Source organism: Geotrypetes seraphini, chromosome 4, assembly GCF_902459505.1.
Source record: "Geotrypetes seraphini chromosome 4, aGeoSer1.1, whole genome shotgun sequence".
NCBI lineage: Eukaryota > Metazoa > Chordata > Amphibia > Gymnophiona > Dermophiidae > Geotrypetes > Geotrypetes seraphini.
Window position 1 is genome coordinate 241,574,260 of NC_047087.1, and position 22,014 is coordinate 241,596,273.

The 22,014-nt window shown below is 42.6% G+C and overlaps 1 protein-coding gene across 4 annotated transcripts in view; it reads left to right on the forward strand.

Annotated features, from left to right (window-relative positions):
* CTNNA3 (catenin alpha 3) overlaps positions 1-22,014 on the forward strand; it is a 1,751,094-nt gene that overhangs the window by 1,233,355 nt on the left and 495,725 nt on the right. For all 4 annotated transcript variants that reach the window (XM_033940460.1, XM_033940462.1, XM_033940461.1 and 1 more), the window contains one exon: positions 7,647-7,803. In XM_033940460.1, coding sequence (XP_033796351.1) covers positions 7,647-7,803 — 157 coding nt within the window. The remainder of the gene's footprint in view (positions 1-7,646; positions 7,804-22,014) is intronic.

Genomic DNA, 22,014 nt, shown 5'->3' on the forward strand with positions numbered 1-22,014 from the left:
GCCTGTATTTTGGTTGATTTTGCCAGTGGCTGAAATAAAGCTGTTGTTTTTCCATTTCTGACTTAGACTCTTTACCTTGCATGCTCATGAGGCAGATACCATGCCTGAATTAAGACCTGAAGGATCCCTTGGTAGTAAGGGACACGCTGGATCTGAGGTTTTGGTCACGTCCCCGTGTGCTCACTGCTCCTTACAGGAGCACGGGTGTGATACAATGCAAGTTAGAAAAAACAAAAGAAAAAGCCTCACATTGCAGGCATAGAAATTTTTTGTTGCTGAAACTATAACAAAGCAACAAAACTATAGTTTCAGCAACAAAAGTTGTTTACACCTGTGAATTGTAGCTGGTACATTGGGTTCCCCTCACCTTCTGACTGAGGCTTTTTCTTTCATTTGCATTGCGTAAGTGTTTAGCATTCTTTTTGAACAGTTTTGGAGAGTTTTTTTGAATTAGTAGTATATATTTCTACTCACTCATTTGCAACCTTTTTTTTTTTTTTTTTTTTTTACTGAGAAAGGAATGTACTTGCTTCTTTTAATAATATGGACCTTTCTTTTAAATCATATGGACCTACCTGTAAAAGTTAGTTCAGATTTGGGAGTTGTCCCACATCTGGTTAGAATTTATACCAGATACTACAAGACAAGTGGAAGAAGTAATAAGCGGCTAAAATAGCTAGAAGGATGCTAGGGTGCTTAGGGAGAGGTATGGCCAGTAGGAAAAAGGAGGTATTGATGCCTCTATATAAGGCTCTGGTGAGACCTCATTTAGAATATTGTATACAATTCTGGAGACCACACCTTCAAAGATATATAAATATGATGGAGTCCATCCAGAGGAAGGCTACTAAAATGATTAGTGGTCATCATCATGAGGCATATGGAGACAGACTTAAAGATCTCAATATGCAATATACAAGGTGTGGTCTCTAGAATTGTACACAATATTCTAAATGAGGTCTCATCAAAGTCTTATATAGGGATATCAGTACCTCCTTTTTCCTACTGGCCATATCTCTCCCTATTGCTCCAGGTACATTAGATAGATTGTGAGCTCACCAGGACAGACAGGAAAAATGCTTGAGTACCTGAATAAACTCATGTAAACCATTCTGAACTCTCCTGGGAGAACGGTATAGAAAATTGAATAAATAAATAAAAAATACTTTGAAGGAAATCTTAGATAAACAGGAGATGACAACTTCCCAAAGAATGGAAAGAAAGAACAAACAGCGAAGGAGACTCTGGTGTCCAATCACCTTTATTGTAGCTCAAGACTCTGTCCAATCACCTATATTGTATCTCAAGACTCGACACAGATGAAAGGAATACAAAGAAAGTCTGAGAAAAAGACACTAATGTGGATGATACAAAAGAGGTTAGGGATACCCAGAGGAGAAAAGAAAGACCCTCCAGCATAATCTTTCACCACATGTATGAAAACTGCAGAAGCTCCACTCAGATGTGCTTTTAATCCTATAGAACTTGAATTCTAGAAACCAGGACCCAACCAGGCCTGGTTATACTGCACTTTGAAAGACAGAACTTTAATTCTTGGGACCCAAGCCAGAGTCATGTGCTTGTGATGGAGAGGATTCTTGATTTCAATGACTGGTTTTGTATTTTTTTTTATTTATTCCCACAATTTCCCACATATTAGGCAGTTAACAGTTTTACATCCATAACAAAATTACTCACATATACTAAAATAAATATAAAACAGAAGTTAAAAATATAATCAAATAAAATGTCAACTTAATGGTTAGATCAGTTCTGCCACGGATTATTTGAAGACATATTGAAATAGGAGACCCTTAAGCAGTTTTAAAATATTCACAGTATATAATCCTGTGGGAAGAGAGTTCCACAATTTTTCCACTTCAATATAAAATAGCATTGTTCTACTGTATATTCCTCAAGTTATATATGACCGAAAGAGGCACTTCCAACATCAGTTTATCTGCTGCTCGTCAGTATTGTGCTGATTACTCATCAAAAGTAATTAATTACAGCTACTTTTACTTCTCAGCTTGATGTAATCAGTTATGGTCATTAAATGACCCATCTAGGAAAGTAGCTAATTACTGATTACAGTTACCAGTTTAGACTGGCTGGAATTTCTTTTCGACTTCAGAAAAATGTTGAAAACTTGGTGCCCTCATTTTTCCTACTGTATCTCCCTTTTCAACATCTGTACAGATTTTCCCCTCTCTTTTACTAAGGTGCCCTATGCTTTTTAGCGCGCGGTATAGATTATCACACGATAATCACATGCTAAATGCTAATGTATGCATGTTATCCTATGGACGTGTTAGCGGTTAGCACATGTGTTCATTTAGCGTGCACTAAACGTGTGCTAAAACGCTTAGCGCACCTTTGTAAAAGAGGGCCTTAATGTAATATCAGTCTTTGTCTTTTCTTACTGCTCTTTGAAACTCACAGATAAATTCTTTAAAAGGAAACTTTGTCTTTTCTTTCTGTAGGCCTCTCTCTTATTTTGGGCTATTTTCAAAGTTTCTTCTGTTACCCAACTTGATTTTTTTGGACTTTTGACCTTATGTAGGTGGTTCTGGGATACAAATTTGATTGTCTTTATTTCCCACCTGCAAATTTTTTTTTCTATCATTCAGATTTAGTGACTCAAAATGTTTTTTGATGATGTCAATGAATGAGATTGATTTGGGGATCAGAATGGGTTGGTAGTAGTTCTTCAATTTAACTTGTATAATGAATATGAGGTGCTATTTGAAGTAAATCTGCTGTATAGTATATTTTTATTGTACATCTACTTTATAGTAGATTTTTTTTATGGTCATATACTGTAGAAGGAAGTTAAGACCAGGTAATATCAGCAATTTCAGCTAATGTACTATGATTTCAGATAAGAAACAGGAAATGCTGTCTATTTTCAGTGGAGCAACCAGTGAGCACCAGTACTTAGTGGATGATTTTTAAAGAAAGGTTAGGAAAATAAAGTGATATTCTATTTCAACTCTGGACTAAAATTGAAGATAATGGGACTTGTGATGTAGCTTTTCACCCCGTTTCGGCACATAAAACTGATTGCAATTGAAACTAAAATGGAAGGTCTGTGTGTTTTCAGTATGCTGAACAGCTTAATGCAGTTTCTGACAGCTTCTGCTGCACATTGAACTGAATTTTGGCAACTTGCTTGCAGATTACATCAGTCAATGCCAAGATGGCCCATATGTCATGGACATAGCTTTTTGGCTATGCATATAGAAGTCTTCCTTTCTCCACTGATTTTGTAATGTGCATTAAAGTAGAAGCATAAACAGTAGATTTTTGTTGTTGTTGTGTACAGAGAATTTTGTTTCTTTCAAATAGCATAGTCTTATAGAAGGGAGTTTTTTGTCTCCACAAGGATGTAAACCAATTTTCAAACTGGCTTAATAATAATAACAGTTTATATACCACAGGGCCGTGAAGTTCTATGCGGTTTACAATGATTAAAAGATGTTACAGATTGAGTGGAATAAACAAAGTTCAGAGTTAGTGAATAACAGTTCTAAAGATCATTTGTTGAGAACTAAGTTACCTAAGTATTTCAGGAACAGATGTGTTTTTAGGCGTTTCCTGAATTCCCTATAAGTAGTAGGCACGAGCAGTTGTTCCAGGTCTTTACCCCATAATGCTGCTTGATGTGAGAAAAGATGTTGGTAATGACTTTTAAATTTACAACCTCTAACCGGTGAAGAAACAGAGTTCGGATGTGAACTTCTCCTATGTCTGTTGGTTGTGAAAGAGAAAAGGTCTGTTATATATTTAGGGGCTAAGCCATAAAGTACCTTGAAGCAAAAACAACCAAACTTGAACTTCACACATGCCTCCATCGGCAGCCAGTGTAGAAGTCAATAGGAAGGTGTTACATGATCAAGCTTCTTCAGTCCACAAAGTAGCCTAACTGCTACATTTTGTACCAGTTGCAATTGCCGCATATTTTTCTGGGAGAGTGCCAAGTAGGCGATGTTACAATAATCAAGTTGACTCACTATGAGGAATTGTACCAGAATTCTAAATGATGAGACATCGAAGTAAGCTCTGATGGACCGAAGCTTCCAGAGGGTGAGAAAGATCTTTCTAATGAAGGAGTCTACCTGGTCTTTCATGGTCAGACTCTGGTCCAGTGTTACTGGTCAGCAAAGAGGGATTATTTACTCCACAAACTTCGCAGGTACAAAGTAAACTGGTGTGAGGTAACCAGGTGACTGGAAACAATTCCAAGGATTTTAGAGGCAAGGTGGTTTGTATTTTTTCAAATATACCAAAACGCCCTTAGGAAAAACCCAGTTGGTTGAGGCTCCAGGTATTAGCAGAATGAAATAACTAGCAAATTTATTTAATTTAGTTCAGATTTACTATACCGCCTTTAACTGCAAGCACAGATGCATTTCACATTCTCTGTCTGCCCATACCATGTCTCTATCACGAAAAATCCATAGGGGGAAATTTTACAAATGGCATTTAAAAGATATGCGCCTGTAATGTAGGCACCTATCTCTTGTCAATCACACTTAGGTGCCTATTACAAAATCATGCCTAACTTAAAACTTAGGCTCCTGTAATGTAGGCCAGGGTTTTAAAGGCCTACATTACAGGCACCGAAGGCCCAGATTCTCAAAAGTTTAACGCCGTCGCTAAACTGTTTTCTGACAGTTTAGGCTGCATGCATTATAGCGGTAGATTATCAAAATGGCTTAGCTCTGTTTTTAGCGACGTTTCTAGCAGTCTCCAACACTGCCATGCAAATGGGTCTTCAACATTAAAATGAGCAATCCAATGAATTCTTTAAAATTGGCAAGCCATTCTCCAAGAGCGGGGTCGGCTTTTGGTGACAAAAATCAGTGACTGGTCCAGGGGTGCCAGTACAGTGACCATATCAAACATCCACAAAAGATAGCAATAGTATCAAATGTTGTTGTCACCCTGTGAATCTCTCTTCGAACCTCAGATTACGCCGTGTGCTACCAAAGTACACAACGACTCACATCCTCCTTTATATTAAATTTGTTTTATAAAAGTGCTTTTCTTAAAGTGCTTCTTACAAAGTGCTCCTTATAAAGTGCTTATCTTAGCATTATTTAAATAAGTTATTGCGTAGAAATTTATCTCATTTTGCAGCATGCAGCTAATATCCCTTTCGACACGTTTCAGAAACTTTCTTCAGGGTCGGGGCATATTCAATAGTTACACTGCAACAACAAAAAGATAATAACTAAACCAAATCTTCTTCCAAATAAGAAGCTGCTAAAATTACAATATATGAAGCTTACCCATTTCAACTTTCAGTTATATTAAGGAGTAACTTGCTACGGTGACTCGCTCCAGCTGCCAGCATGCTATACAATATGGCCACGGCGTGCATTTGAAAGCTATTTAAAAGGCAAACCCTGATGTCATGCATCATCTGATTGGAAATAAACCGCACCATTGGATTCCACACTTATTTGAAGTCAATCACATTGCGGTGGCCAGCCATTCTGCAGTTTCATTTAAGCCAAAGGAAATTATTGTGTTGAGCACAAAACTCCAACAGAGCTCCTTCAAGCACAGTTTTAAATCCCAACATGACAGTGTCAGAGACTGCTAGAAAAAGCGTTTTGAGTAGAGACGACCCTCCCCAGCAGCAGAAGAGATGCCCATTCTTTCCCACTGCCACACAACACCCCCCTCCTCCCTGCAGCAGGAGAGATTCCCACTCTCTCCTGCCAAGCAAACCCTCCCCCCTAGCAGAGGGAGAGATGCCCATTCTTTCCTGCTGCATCACAACCGATTTAGCGTGCACTAACTAATTTAGTGCAAACTAATTGATTTAGCGTGCGGTAAAGATTAGCGTGCACTAAATGCTAAGTCATCCATTATATTCTATGAGCACCATTAGCATTTAATGTACGCAAATCTTTAGCACGCGCTAAATTGGTTAGCGCACGCTAAATCATTTAGCGCGCCTTAGTAAAAGGAAAAGTGCCCCTAAATGTATAGTGTATTGAATACATGTAGTCATTTAAAAGCCAGCACTAGCATTTAAATTAATATGGCCACTGCCAATGCCGAAAATTAATTCCCACATTTTTTTCAAAAAGGCAACTGTCCGGTTCATTGCTGAATGAATCGTTGCTGTTTCACTTAATCTATATTTTATGCTTTAAAGTGCCTGCAGATGAGGAGGCTGAAATCCTATGCCTTCATGATCAACTCGAGAAATATAAGTGCACTGCAGGTTTTCAGATAATAGACACAATTTATCATGGGTCTGTGACAGGACAAGTGGGATGGTGGTGTGGACTGATGTGAATTTACTAGTTGGATGGTAGCAGCTTTCCTCCAAATTTAGTATCTTTGCCTTTACATTTCGGGAAGAAAGAGACACTGTGATGGTTGAAATGAGGCAGGAATGAGTTATGAAAAAATATTGTAAAAATTATTTGTGGGAATATTTAGCAAGTTACCTCAAAAGAGAACAAGATTAATAGCTGCTGAGAGATTGTGGGCATTATAAATATTGCTCAATAACTCTTTATTTATACAAAAGATCAATACCACTTGGCAATATTTTCTAGGAGGTTTTAATTCCACATTATAACAACATCTTTCCTCCAAAATAGTCCTCTTTATAAATCTTTAATAGATTCTCTGCTGGCTCTCCAACAAGTGTTCATGCGTACACCCTATGAGCCACTATCGTCATTGGATGATTCTTGTTATTTAATTTTTATTCTTATTTTTAATTCTGTATTTTAATCTCCACTGTATATTTTATATTCAATCAAAGCCACATATCTGCTTTAAACCATTTCATGGAGCGCCTCTCCCCACATGACCATGTTTCAATTACGCTTCTTCAGGGTCGAGGCTCCTTCAGCGCTCTTAACTGGAAAAAAAGAATTCCATGTGCGGAGGATGCTTATTTTATATTGTAAAACTAATAATCGCTAACTCAAGAACAAACTCTCTTTATTTAAAATAATATGGCCACTCATTTATCTTCATCACAGCACTATTCTCATTTGTGGGATTACAGCCTTCCTCCACATATTTCTCGGCATTTGTTTCAATTTGACAGCATCTTATGTCAGTTTCCTCCTGTTATAAACTATGATGACCTGACATAAGTGGCAGGGATTAGATTAGGTTTCCCACCACAGTCACGCTCCATGATCATTTTCACTGTTTGATTCATCATAACAGCGTCTGTCGTCAGTACCCAACAACTCTCCCTCTCTCCCCAATCCTCTGCTTGCAGAATGGCAACTCCCCCTGTCTCTGAATCCCCTCCCCAGTGCACCTCAGAAACAACCACAGTAAGAGACTGGCTGTAAATGGAAGCTTGCTGGGCCGGTGCAGGCAGCAAAAATGAATCACTGCGACTGTCTCTGTCTCTGAAGTACATCAGTGAGGGGATTCAGAAATGGTGGCAGATACCAGGCTACCGGCAGAGGATAGAGAGAAAGGGGAGTGTGGTGCTACTGATGGGTGGGCCTATGATTTATAGGTAGAAAAAAGCTTTATAAATTTACCCCGAGTGCACATGTACTTATGAAGAGATATGACTGAAAATTATAGCTAGTTCTGTTGCAGTATTAAGCTAGATGACTTCAAAATGACTCTTTGTTTATGTATTGCAGGTTGTTAATGCCGCATTGGCTCTTGCTGCTAAACCCAAAAGTCAAGCTGTGAAAGATAACATGGAAATATATAAGACTATTTGGAGCAGTAATATCCTTGTCCTTACTGAAGCAGTAGATGATATTACCAGCATCGATGATTTTCTAGCTGTGTCTGGTATGGGGTTGTTTGATACTTTCTGTTTGTTAGTATTCATGTTCATTGTTAACCCCAGGTATATGGGAAGAAAGGTTTATGGGATCATACTGCTGTATGCTGTAGTTTGTCTTGGGGGCAATTTCTCCAAATGGGTTAGTTTTGTGCATTGAAAAAGCTAATAAGCTTAGGTATAAGAGCAGCAGACTCTATCAGCTATAGCTTTATGACATCATAGCACCCTCCCTACCTTCCTTATATCCACAATACTATTCCACAACAGGTTATGTAGGCAGGTGATATTAATAAATACTTGCAAAAATGATGGCAAAGAAGCAAGGAAAAAATATGCTACTTATCTTTCAGCGGCTGGGTTTTACTGTGTCCACTGCTTGCAATACTCCTGATGTTCCATGTGCTCTGTGTTCCCTGTGTCATGTGATTTTTCAAAAAAGAGTCATTTAAACTCAAAAAACTGTCCATTTTTACCAAAATCTCCAAATACCAAGTTAAAATCCATCCAACAGTCCACTGATACTACGATATTCCACACGCATATTCTTCAATCTGAAGGGGGGGAGGGGGAGATGTTAGGGGGATGTAAGGGAAGGGGTGTAGGACTCCGTGACTCAGCTGATCCTGGCAAGGGGAATCCCCGTCAGCTGAGCTGGCAGGAATCCCCAAAACTGGTTCAGCTGATGGAGATTCCTCTGCCGCTATCAGCTGATGGCAAACCCTCAATGTGCTATTTTTTCCCCATCTCTGGCTGGGGGAGTAAAGTGGAATCATGCCTTAATCCCTCCAGTGGTCAACTGGTCAGTTTGGGCATATTTGAGGAACTTTGACACAACTAAAACAGGTCTAACTGCCGGCATCTAAGTTCCCTCTGGGATAGCTTTGACTATCTCTGAAATATGTCCAGGGACGTCAGAGAAAGGGCAGGACCACCGGAAGAGGAAGCAGCGCAGACGCAGGGCTCAGAGAAGGGGCGGGACCGTCGGCAGAGGAAGCAGCAGGACAACGGTAGGCAGCTTGTCCATGATGGGTGGGGGAAGGAGGCTGTGGGGGTGCGAGCGGTCCTTCGGGGTGGGGGTGCGGGTGCAAGTGCTAGTGCAAGCGGTCCTGCGGGGGGGTGAATCGGACGTCGGGGGGGGCATCAGGCTTTCAGGGTGGGGACAGGACTTCAAGGGGGGACAAGACTTCAAGGGGGAGAGGAGAGTCGGGACGGGCGAAAGGAGAGTCGGAGCGGCATGCGCGGTATACGGGTATGCGCGCTATATAAAAATTTCTTTACATAAATTACAGTTTCCCGCGCGCTATACCCGTGTGCGCGGTATATGAGTGAAAATATGGTAATTCCTACCTATACCACACCTCCCAATATGCCCCTTTGAGCTCTGGACACACAGCAGCTTAGAACTGCTGCTGCATGTCCAGAAAGTTGGTTTTGATTATCAGCACTTGGATGTCCCTGCTATTAGGATATCCAAGTGCCGACTTAGGAAGGTTTTAGGATGTTTTAAAGTTTCGATTGTACCTCTCATATGACATAATGGGGTCTATATTCAGAACATGGAGTTAGGCTGGTTAACTCCTGCAGTTGGGGCTGAGCTCAGATATTCAATCCTGGGCCATTTCTGGTGACCAGCATTGAATATCTGATCTATTTTTGAATGGCTCAAACTTACTCCCCCTTTTACTAAACCACCGTTGAGGATTCTACTGTGGCCCAGAGCACTAAAAGTTCCAGCGCTGCTCCGACACTCATAGGAATTCTATGAGCATCGGAGCATTTAGCACTGTAGGTCAAAATGGAAACCTCTACCACAGCTTAGTAAAAAAAAAAAAAAAGGAGGGGTGAGGGGTTAACCAGCTAAGTTGATTTTAAGTGCTGGCCAGTTAATTTATAGCTGGCAAAGATAGACTAGCAATTTGTGCAGCTCGATTTTGCTGCTAAACTTGACTGGCCAGTACTTAAAATCAGCAGCCATCACATGATATAGCGTGCTAAGTTTTAGCTTCTAAGTGCTAATATTCAGTGCAGATAGCTAGCTATCTTCCACTAAATATTAGTGGTTAGTCAACCAAATGCTATTTAAGCAGCCAGGTACAACTCCTGGCTGGTTAGATAGCACTGAATATTAGATAAAGTACGTTGAGGCCTGTTTAGTTTTGAAAAATGTGATCACATTTTCGACATGTGCACAGGCAAAAAAATTCACACTTTGTTTTTAGAGTTTTTTCAGATTTTTTTCTGATCTTTGGACTTTTTTCTAAGTTCATTTCAGATGTGCATTGTTAATAACAGATATGTTAATACATATAATAAATGTTTAACATATCCATATCAATTATATGGAAGTTAATTCACAAGTTAAGATTTGTTGCTAAATTGATTTTAGAACCAGAGAAAATGATGGCAGATAAAGACCATCTGGCCAATTTTCAGCACAAGTTAACTGGGGATGGCCACTGACCAGTTAACTGGTCAGTTTCAGTGGCATTTAACCAGTTATCTCCTCTGAAAATGCATGATAAGCACTGAAAAATAAAAGCTGGCAATGTTGGGAGCATTCCAGGAGTGTTCCAGAGAAATGACTGCTTAAGTCCTGATACTAAAAACTTAGGCTTAGCAAGCAAATATGGCCGCATAAAAAGCAGGCCTGCTAAGCCATGGCCACTAAAGTCCACATATTGCCTTAAATGGTCATCTGCTAGCCAGTGTTGAACCAAGATATTTCATGCTGGCCTCTGGAAATGGCCCAGCATTGACTATCTGGGTTGAATGCCTATGGCAGGCAGTCAAAGCGCTGCCCAGCAGCAGCCGAATATCGGGTCCCATATGTGCTCATCCCACCAGTCACTCCTCTAGTCACTAGGGTCTTTTATTTACCATCACATACTTCTTCTGGTGAATTTGCATACATCAGCACTTTTTATAAAGCAGTATTAGATTACTCCCGAGACTATCCTCTTTCACCTTTTGCCCACTACATTTTGCAAGGTATTCTAACCAACAAAATGTACATTACTGAATAGATATCCTTTTCCATATTTTAGATAAGCCTTCCTTCTAGGGTAAGAAATGTATCTACATATGGGTGAGTGTAGAATTTCATTAGTAGCTAAACATTTGTACTGATCCTAATTTACTGTAGTATGTCAGTATTTATCACAAATTATTATGCGTAGTAAAAGGTAATTGATGTAGGCAAATCTTATTTACATGAAACACAGAAGTAATACTGGAGTACACAATGATTGCTATAAATTGCCTTCTTAATAAACCTTTAATTGGGTTTCCTTCTTTTGACTTTGATAAAGCCTTTTCCGGTGTAATGAAAAATATGATTAATTAACTTTCTTCTAACTTAAAGTACTCTGGATTTTCATAGGATAAAATAAAGCATCATTGGATAGCATGTAGATATATTGATATTAAATCAGTGATATGAACTGCACTGTTTGACAAAGATGAATGTCAAATGCATCTTCATTAGAATAGATAAATAGTTTTATCAGTAACATATAGTTTTAAATCTGTCAGTGGAAGTAAATGTATGGCTTAATGTTTGAAATACCATTTGCTAATACATTTGGCATTAACATAGTGTGCCAACTTTCAACGGGTAGCAAATGAAGCTTTCAAAGCTAATTATAAATGATATAAGATGATGGCGGTGTTAGTTCACTTACCTGCAAAGTAATTAAAATGAACAAATAAGGTGTAAGTGAAATCTTTATATAGGTCAAATTTAATAGTTACTTAGGCATTCCAATGCCATGAACGTAGGCTGAGATTCCATAAACAGCAGAACCCTGTTTTGTTTGAGGGGGGGGGGAGTTCTACCCTAGGCAGAAGAATCATGCGGCACAGCCTCTCACCAGCTCCCGACTCCCCCATCTACCTCCTCCCGACACTGTACTTTTAAATCTTTGGGCAGCCACCTTGCAATGTCATTCAGCAGGCCTGCCTCTGGAACTAAAATGAAGGCTTCTGGGACAGGCCTGCCTATTGATGCTGCCCAAAGATTTAAAAATATACCGCCGGGAGGGGGGTGGTTGGTGCCTGCCCAACCAACATCCACCAATCTTTGGGGAGGCCATGGGCCCTGTGGCCTCCCCAGTTTTGACACCCATGCCTGATTCTATAAATGGCACCTGAAGTTAGGTGCCTAGATTAGTGCGACAAGCCAATCTAGATGCCTGACTTAATGTTTTAATTAGCTTAATCAGCACTCTTAATAAGCAATAATGCGCCCCTAATAGCAAAAGCAAAAATTAATTGGGTGGTAGTTTCCTTACTCAACGACGCTTATGACTTTCAGGTAGGCGCCTAGTCCAAGGCACCTACCAGAAAGTGGACAATGCTAAGGGCAGATCTTAGGCATGTTTTGTATTTAGGCCAAGAAAACCCCTGGCATAAATAGGGGGTACCTTAGATTTTGATGCCTACTGGAGCCTAAGTCTAATTAAGGCTCCACTAGGTGTGATTCTGTAAGCAGCACCTAACTGAAGATTGACAAAACGCTTTGTCCAGTGTTCCTCAGCACCTACGTTTTAGGCGCGGTTTATAGAATCGGGACCTTAATGTCAATTCTTTAACAGCTTCTTGGCACCACAATTCCATTAAATAATATTTGTTTAAGTCAGCACTGTTGCACCCATGTTTAGGCACTCCCTCATGCCAATAGCAGGCATTAATGTGCAAATGACGCCTGTAGTTTGTAGAATTCTATAAACTATACACATAAGTGGGAGACAGTCCTATGGGCCACTCACATTTTAGTCATGTGAATGTCCCCTTGTAGCTAAGCGTTATGGCACTTAGGCCCAACCTTATAGATCGGTGTCTAGTGTACATAGATGCTTAAGGGCCCCTTTTATCAAACCGCAATAGAGGTTTTTACTGCAGGCCGGTGAGATAAATGCTACGTAACTCATAGGAATTGAATGAGCATTGGAGCATTTACCTCACCAGACTACGGTAAAAAGCTCTACCGTGGTTTGATAAAGGGGGCTCTAAATGTCAATTAAAGGTGACTATGGCATGTAAATGGTATTTTCCTCTGATGCCATTATATAGAATTGCTGGTAGGAGTTATGGCCGCTTTATCAGATCAAAATATAGCACTTATCATAGGCTGACTGAAAATGAGTCTCACAATGCTTACCATTTGTAAATACTGTATGTCAAAGAAACACACATCCCTTTGAAGTTCCTTTGTAGGCATATGAAATCCTTAAGGTCAGTTAGAAATGGCTTGGAAGGGTGAAGTGTTCACCTACTGGTTTTTCAATGTTGCCATTTCTAATATCCATTCTGACAAAGAAACTTCAAAGCGACACACCAAGTTGAAACTTCTGACTAAAGCGAAACTCAAGTTGAAACTACAGTTGAGAGATGTTGAGAGACAGTCACAATCTAGAAGTAGCAAATTGGAAGAAAGTGAAAAGCAAGTGACAATGGTTAAAAACAATATGTGTTTTTACTATGGGGATATTTAAGTAACATATATAACAAAAAACATGCTAGACACTTATCTCGGTCTATCTGGTGTACAAGACCATGAGGTGAAACAAATCCAAACTGGAGCAGTGCAAGAGCAATGTTCATTCAACCCGAGCACCTTTCTAAAAAAATCAATATTTGGGGGAAAAAAAAAAGACCTCAGTTAAAGGGCTTCATGGGTCTAAAAAAACCTGCAAAATAGGTGCTATCGCTCGAGACCCAAGTGGTAGAAACCTATTTTAGAGTTTATTTAAACTGCTCCAGTCTGGATTTGTTTCACATCGTGGTCTTGTACACCAGATAGACCGAGATATGTGTCTAGCATATGTTTTTGATATATATGTTGGTGAAACACCATACGCTTCTCAATTTTTCAAATAGTAGGATTAGATATTTAAGTAACCAAAGTTATAAAAACTGCTCTTCTACTGCTGGAGAGGGAACAGAATCGCTTATCCCCTGCAAATTTTCAAGTAGAGAAAAAAACCTCATTAATGCTCCAAAGGAGCTAACACCATGCTGTGATCGCAATACTCACAAAGTATTTGCTAGTACAGCAAGTATACACCAGTCATAGGTTGAAAAAACTCCACATGTTAAGGTAGCATTCTAGTCCTCACAGCAGGTTGCAGAGTAGTACAATCAGCGGGACATGGAGAAAACGATCATCCTAAAACAGCAAAAAACAAAAAATGTCCATTTATCTCAAACTGTTCTGTTGATTTCAGACCATGTCCTTATCCAACAAGTCCCAGTAACAATTTTTCAAATCCCAACGGGAGAACCCCGTTTTGCTGATCACATCATCAGGGGAAAATTAGATAAACAATCCTCTGCTCTCGCGTTATTGCAAAATAATTTGAAATGTGACTTACCTTTAGCTGAGATTTGGAAAGGAAAGTAATTCAATCCAAATTCAATCTTAGAATACGCCACCTGAAACACCACCTTCATCAAATTCATAATAAAAAAACTGAGATATCAAGCAAAAAGACTATATCCATACCCCTTTTCCAAACATCCTTAGCATTCCTAGGGCCTAAGCATCCTTCTTCCTTTTCCCTCTAATAGAAGATGCGGTGTATTTAGATTTTAGCAAAGCCTTTGACAGTGTTCCACACAAGCATCTAATAAATAAACTGAATACCCTTGAGATGGGCCCCAAAGTGACAGACTGGGTCAGGAACTGGTTAGGTGGAAGGTGACAGAGGGTAGTAGTCAACGAAGATCTCTCTGAGGAAAGGGATGTTACCAGTATTGTGCCTCATGGTTGAGTTCTTGGGCCTGTTCTTTTTAACATTTCTGTAAGGGATATTGCTGAAGGGTTGACTGGTAAGATTTTCCTCTTTGTGGATGATATCAAAATTTGCAATAGAGTAGACACCCCTGATGGTGTGGAAAATATGAGGAAGGACCTAGCAAAGCTTGAGGAATGGTCTGAAATTTGGCAGCTAAGATTTAATGCTAAGAAATGCAAGGACATGCATTTGGGCTGCAGAAACTCAAGGGAATGATACAGTTTAGAGCTTGAAGAACTTTTGTGCATAAAAGAGGAGCGGGACTTGGGTATGATAGTATGTGATAATCTTAAGGTGATCAAACAGGTTGAAAAAGTGACAGCAAAAGCTAGAAGGATGCTTGGGTACATAGGGAGAGGAATGGCCAGTAGGAAAAAGGAGATATTGATCCCCCTGTATAAGATTCTGGTGAGACCTCATTTAGAATATTGTGTACAGTTTTGGAGACCACACTTTCAAAAAGATATAAACAGGATGAAGTACCGTATTTTCGCGGATATAAAGCGCACCATTGTAAAACGCGCACAGGGGTATAGCGCGCAGAAATCACGATGATATGTACAAAAACTTTTCTATACCGCGCTCAGGCATATAACGCGCATGCTGCCCGACTCTCCTTTCGCCCGCCCTGACTTTCCGTGCGCTGTCCCGACTCTCTGTTCACCCCCCCCTGACTTCCGTGCACTGCCCTGACTTTCCGTGCGCTGTCCCGACTCTCCGTTCACCCCCCCTGACTTTCCGTGCACTGTCCTCCCTTGAAGTCCTGTCCCCCCTTGAAGGTCTGTCCCCATCCTGAAAGCCTGATGCCCCCCCCCCGACGTCCGATACATCCCCCCCCCCGGCAGGACCACTCGCACCCTCACCCCGAAGGACCGCCGACTCCCCAACAATATCGGGCCAGGAGGGAGCCCAAACCCTCCTGGCCACGGCGACCCCCCTAACCCCACCCCGCACTACATTACGGGCAGGAGGGATCCCAGGCCCTCCTGCCCTCGACGCAAACCCCCTCCCCCCAACGACCGCCCCCCTCCAAGAACCTCCTCCCGTCCCCCAGCCGACCCGCGACCCCCCTGGCCGACCCCCACGACACCCCCACCCGCCTTCCCCGTACCTTTGTGTAGTTGGGCCAGAAGGGAGCCCAAACCCTCCTGGCCACGGCGACCCCCTAACCCCACCCCGCACTACATTACGGGCAGGAGGGATCCCAGGCCCTCCTGCCCTCGACGCAAACCCCCCTCCCCCCCAGCCGACCCGCGACCCCCCTGGCCGACCCCCACGACCCCCCCACCCCCCTTCCCCGTACCTTTGGAAGTTGGCCGGACAGACGGGAGCCAAACCCGCCTGTCCGGCAGGCAGCCAACGAAGGAATGAGGCCGGATTGGCCCATCCGTCCTAAAGCTCCGCCTACTGGTGGGGCCTAAGGCGCGTGGGCCAATCAGAATAGGCCCTGGAGCCTTAGGTCCCACCTGGGGGCGCGGCCTGAGACACATGGTCGGGTTTGGCCCATGTGCCTCAGGCCGCGCCCCCAGGTGGGACCTAAGGCTCCAGGGCCTATTCTGATTGGCCCACGCGCCTTAGGCCCCACCAGTAGGCGGAGCTTTAGGACGGATGGGCCAATCCGGCCTCATTCCTTCGTTGGCTGCCTGCCGGACAGGCGGGTTTGGCTCCCGTCTGTCCGGCCAACTTCCAAAGGTACGGGGAAGGGGGGTGGGGGGGTCGTGGGGGTCGGCCAGGGGGGTCGCGGGTCGGCTGGGGGGGAGGGGGGTTTGCGTCGAGGGCAGGAGGGCCTGGGATCCCTCCTGCCCGTAATGTAGTGCGGGGTGGGGTTAGGGGGTCGCCGTGGCCAGGAGGGTTTGGGCTCCCTTCTGGCCCAACTACACAAAGGTACGGGGAAGGCGGGTGGGGGTGTCGTGGGGGTCGGCCAGGGGGGTCGCGGGTCGGCGGGGGGACGGGCGGAGGTTCTTGGGGGGGGGGGCGGTCGTTGGGGGGAGGGGGTTTGCGTCGAGGGCAGGAGGGCCTGGGATCCCTCCTGCCCGTAATGTAGTGCGGGGTGGGGTTAGGGGGTCGCCGTGGCCAGGAGGGTTTGGGCTCCCTCCTGGCCCGATATTGTTGGGGAGTCGGCGGTCCTTCGGGGTGAGGGTGCGAGTGGTCCTGCCGGGGGGGGGATGTATCGGACGTCGGGGAGTCGGCCGGGCAAGAGGGCTTGGGCTCCCTCTTGCTCCGATCGTGGATGCGGGTGCGGGTGGGAGCGCGTGCGAGCGGTCGTTCGGGGTGGGGGTGCGAGCGGTCCTGCTGGGGGGGTGAATCGGGCGTCGGGCGGGGTGGGAACTATGTTTAAAAACTTTTCTATACCGCGCTCAGGCATATAACGCGCGAGGGGTATGCGCGGTACGTAAAATCACGTATAACGCGCGCGTTATATCCGCGAAAATACGGTAGATCTATAGGAAGGCAACTAAAATGGTTGATGGCCTATGTCATAAGGTATATGGGGATAAACTTAAATATCTCAATATATATACTTTGGAGGAAAGGTGGGAGACATTTAAATACCTACATGGCATAAATGTGCATGAGGTAGGCCTCTTTCATTTGAAAGGCAGCTCTGGACTGAGAGAATATAGGATGAAGTTAAAAGTGTGATAGGCTCAGGTGTAATGTAAGAAAATACTTTTTTAAAAATCAATGTTTTTATAACATATTGCATAAGAAAATAAGATAAACACAACTTAGATTAGTCCTGGGATATTTTAAATTATATCCAATATCATACAGTATTTACAGTCATAATGTTCTCATAAGTCATGGTAAAATTCAACTTATTGTTTTGTAATAAAGGCAATATCTAGGTTCTATTTCAAATAAGTTTGATTACATTAACACTTACCTAAAGTATCCCACACTTTTTAAAATGTGCTTAGGTTGCCAGATATCTCATATTTAGCATATAAACAACATATTCCACCATTTGTTGTAATCTAAGGATTTGTTGTAATCTAAGGATGTGTCGGATAGTCTCCCAGTAGAGGTGTGGGAAAAAAGACTGTGTCTGAATTCAAGAAAGCTTGGGACTGGCATGTGGGATCTCTTAGGGAGAGGAGAGGATAGTGGATGCTATAAATGTGAAGACTGGATGGGCCATTTGGTCTTTCTCTTCCATCATGTTTCTCAGTTTCTATTAGAATTTGGGCTTAGAATATCTTAATGCAGGGTTTTCATACATGCTAAGCCCAGATTCAACATGGTAGTATTCAGGGCTTTTTAATTAATTAATTTTTTTATTATGCAAATTCCATGCTAATTTTTCCATTAGCATGTCGGATTTGCAAAAATAATGTAAGAACCAGTTTCTATTTAGGAAGCGCTAGCCCCAGATTCTGTAACCAGCGCCCATGTCGGCAGCTGTCAATCGTATGTCAGTCACATGACAGTGCTGGTTACATCTAAACAGCTAAGATAGGTGGCTGAAATATAGCCCTGGAAAACCCTGGCCTACATTTGAGACATTTATCTATGCCATGGGATCCTTAGCTGCTATAAGCCTTAGCTGCCATAAGCTGATTGCGGCAGAGGAATTTATCACCAATCAGCTGAGCCGACAGGACTCCCTGAAGCTGTCTTGACAAAGCAGTCTTGACAAAGGAACTAATGGTTCAAGACGGAGGGGCAGCAATCATTAAGGGGCAGTGGCGTACCAAGGGGTGAGGGGGGGGGGTCCGCCCCGGGTGCAGCCTTAGGGGCGGTGCACAGTCGGCCAGGTCCGGAAAATGGTTGATTGCCAAGGCAAAGTGAGTCGATCGCAGAGCCCATCCCGGGCTCCTTGATAGACTAACTTTGTCTTGGCGATCGACCATTTTCCGGACCTGGAAGCTGTGCACCCCCCTAAGGCTGCCTGGCTGGGCGGAACTTCCTCTCTGACGACAGAATTGACGTCGGGGAGAGGAATGCTGGTCGGCCCGATGCAGGGAAGCAGAGAGAGCTTGGGGCAGCCGCAGCGGCGGCTTTGGGGCCTGTTCCCCGATGGTGGCAGCAGTGGCTTGGTGGAATGCAGGGAGAAAGAAAGAAAGGGGGCAGGCAGGAAGACAGAAGGGAAACAGAAAAAAAAGAAGGGGTCATGAAGAGAGAAAGGGAGAGAGGAAGAAAAAGTTGGGGGAGGGAATGAGGTTTGGAGGAGAGGAAGCATACAGGCTGAAAGAAGGGAAGAAAGATTGGATGCACAGTCAGAAGAAGAAAGTGCAACTAGAGACTCATGAAATCACCAGACAAGGTAGGATAAATGATTTTATTTTCAATTTAGTGATCAAATGTGTCTGAATTTATATCTGCTGTCTATATTTTGCACTATGCCCCCTTTTACTAAACCACAATAGCAGTTTTTAGCGCAGGGAGCCTATGAGCGTCGAGAGCAGCCCTGGGCATTTAGTACAGCTCCCTGCACTAAAAACTGCTATTGTGGTTTAGTAAAAAGGGAGGGGGTATATTTGTCTATTTTTGTATGGTTGTTACTGAGGTGGCAGTGCATAGAGTCATCTGCCATCTGCCTTGACCTCTTTGAAAAAACCTCAGAATAGGAATGATAATTAACATTTTCTCAGCGTTCAGTGTGCTTTGTGTTTTTTTTAAATTTTATTGTTGGTAGATCATTTTGACTTGGTCATTTTAAAAGTAGCTCACAAGCCCAAAAAGTGTGGGCACCCCTGAGCTAGAGCGTTGAAGCTGCATGTGGCTGCCATAAAGGTCATCTTTGACACAACCGGAAGTTGCATCAGAGATGACCTTTACGGCAGCCATATGCAACTACAATGCTCCGGCTGCTGTAAAAAGGCAGTTTAGACATCGCCAGCCACAGGGCAGGGAGGTTTGTCGGACCGGGCCTGTTGTCCGGAGGAAGGGGGGGGTGCATTGCAGATCTTGTTGCCAAAATCGGAAAGATGAGGAAGGGTGAAAGATGGGCCTGTGGTGGATGGAGAGATTGAGAGAAGGGGGCAGATGATGGAAGTGGGGAGAAAGGGGAGAGAGAAGAGGTCAGATGATGGAAGTGGGGAGAAGGGAGAGGAAATGCTGAATGGAAGTGGAGAAAGAGAACACATACTGGATGGAAGGAGGGATAAAGAAAAAGGACATATGCTGGATGGGGGAAGAAGATAGAGTTAGTGAGATAGTGGAGGGGTGAAGGAAAGGGGTGGCATGCTGTGGGTAGACAAAGTGAAAAGAGGGAAACTGAGGACTGCATAGTAAGAAATAATTTAATTTAGACGGTGGCAGAAAATAAAGAAGGAAGACCAGAGAAGGAAAGGGAAGAGAGAGAGATGCCAGAGAATGGGGAAGGAGACAGAGATATCAGATCTGAGCAGAGGAAATGAGAAGAGAGAGATGCTAAAAACCACAGGGGGGAGGGAAAGAGAGATGAAAGGAGAAAGATGCCAGACCATAAGGGAACAGAGGGAAGATGATGGATGCCAGACCAAAGGGGAGGGGTCTAGAGGAGAGATGGCAGGGGAAGACAGACAGTTTCTGGAAGGGGCATAGAAGGAGAGAAGATGCCATATAGAGGCAGAGAGATGACAGACAGTGGATGGAAGGAAGAGAGTAACAAGGTAATGAGGAAAGCAGAAACCAGAGAAGACAAAGGTAGAACAAAAATTTTCTATTTATTTATTGCTTTAGGAGACATGTGTCACTGTTTCTGTGGTGTTGCATTTTATGCAGAGTCCAGCTTCTTGCTGGTTCAATTTAACCTTTGTCTATGTATTTCTATTTTATCCCCCCTTTTACAAAACTGTGGAGCGTTTTTTTGCACCAGCCGTGGTGGTAGCAGTTTTGATGCTCAGAATTCTATGAGCGTCAGAGCTGTTACCACCATGGCTAAAATCCACACTACAGTTTTGTAAAAGGGGGAGGGGTTAGTTTGTGATGACGTATTCCATACTAGGCGAAGGTGTGTTCTGTGTGTTAGAAAGACATGGTTTTCTGTTAGGATTGACGGTGTAGGATTGATCTGTACTAGTCTGGCTTGTTTAGTTTTACAATGGGTGTATTGATGTTGTACTGCTCATTGCAGTATGTAAGATGCTGCCTTTTCCTAGGTACTCATGTATGACATGTGGCTTATTACTAAAAATCATGTTTTTCGTACAGATGGGGGGTGCTAAAAAATGATGAGCCCCTTGGTGTCACATATGCTAGGTACGCCATTGTTAAGGGGGCATCCTTGATGCAGCCTTGAGGCAAAACATGTCAGATATTGTCCCCGCCAACAGACTGCAATAAATAAATAAGATATATGTGATTTTATAAGATTTTGAGAATCAGTATGAATTTTGATAAATAGAAGAAATGTATTAAAAAAACAACAACTGCAGAATGGATCAAATGATGAATTACATTGCCAAAAAACCTCTGATTGGTGAAGTTATATCCATCGGAGGCACTTCTGACGATCTGGCAGTATAAGCAATAAGTTATTCGTGAATGTCACTGTGTGTTTTGAATCAAAGGTAATGCATTTGATGATATAACTGTTGGAGTTATCATTGACACCCAATATGTGGATTCTTCGCCGCCTCAGTTGATTATAGCAAGTCCTGAAATCCTAGCTACAGGTGGCCATTGAGAGTCCTTGGATGCACCAGCATCTTGGGGAAAAGCTTCCGTGACAAGAGATGAAGTGATTCTGTCATCATTGGAGCAGCTTGCTGTGGCAATGGCATCAGGTGATATTGCTATGGACCCCAGGAAGGAGGATGCCCTTGCTGCAGCTGGAAGTGGATTTGATTCAAAGGCAAAGCAGTTTATTCAGCTTAAGAAACCCTCATCATTTACATATGGACTGTGATCTCAAATCTCGGTGAGGCACTTTTGGTTCAATTTGCAATGATGAATGTTAACATTCAAACTAACTCTGGCAATTTAGCCCTTGTATACAATCGGGAAGAGCTAGTGTCTGAGACTTTGGAAGACCATACTGAGAGGATAATGAATTTACAAGTGGTGAATTCAGTTATTATGAAGAAGAATATGCTTTTGAGGTGAAAGGTTAATAATTTGGAAAATGCAGCGAGGTATTCTAACCTCTCTTTGATTAATTTTCCTAAGACTCCATTTGTTATTCATAGAAAAATGTTCACTCATTACTTGAAGGAAATAGTGCAAGTTCTGGATAATTCCTTGCTGCCAATTGCTTGTATTTTTTTATTTATCAACTGCAATAAAACAAATCTTTGAAAACTGATTGATCCAGTTATGTACACTTATGTCCTTAATGTGTCAAACATTCTTGAAACTTTTGACACTGAATATTTACTTAAAGCTACTTTGGTGATTATTTTGGCACTGCCTTTTGATCATGACTGGCTTCTTTAATTGTTTTCAAGAAAAAAGAAGCACTTTTATCAAGTGTCAAGTCAATTTTTCCAGACTTGA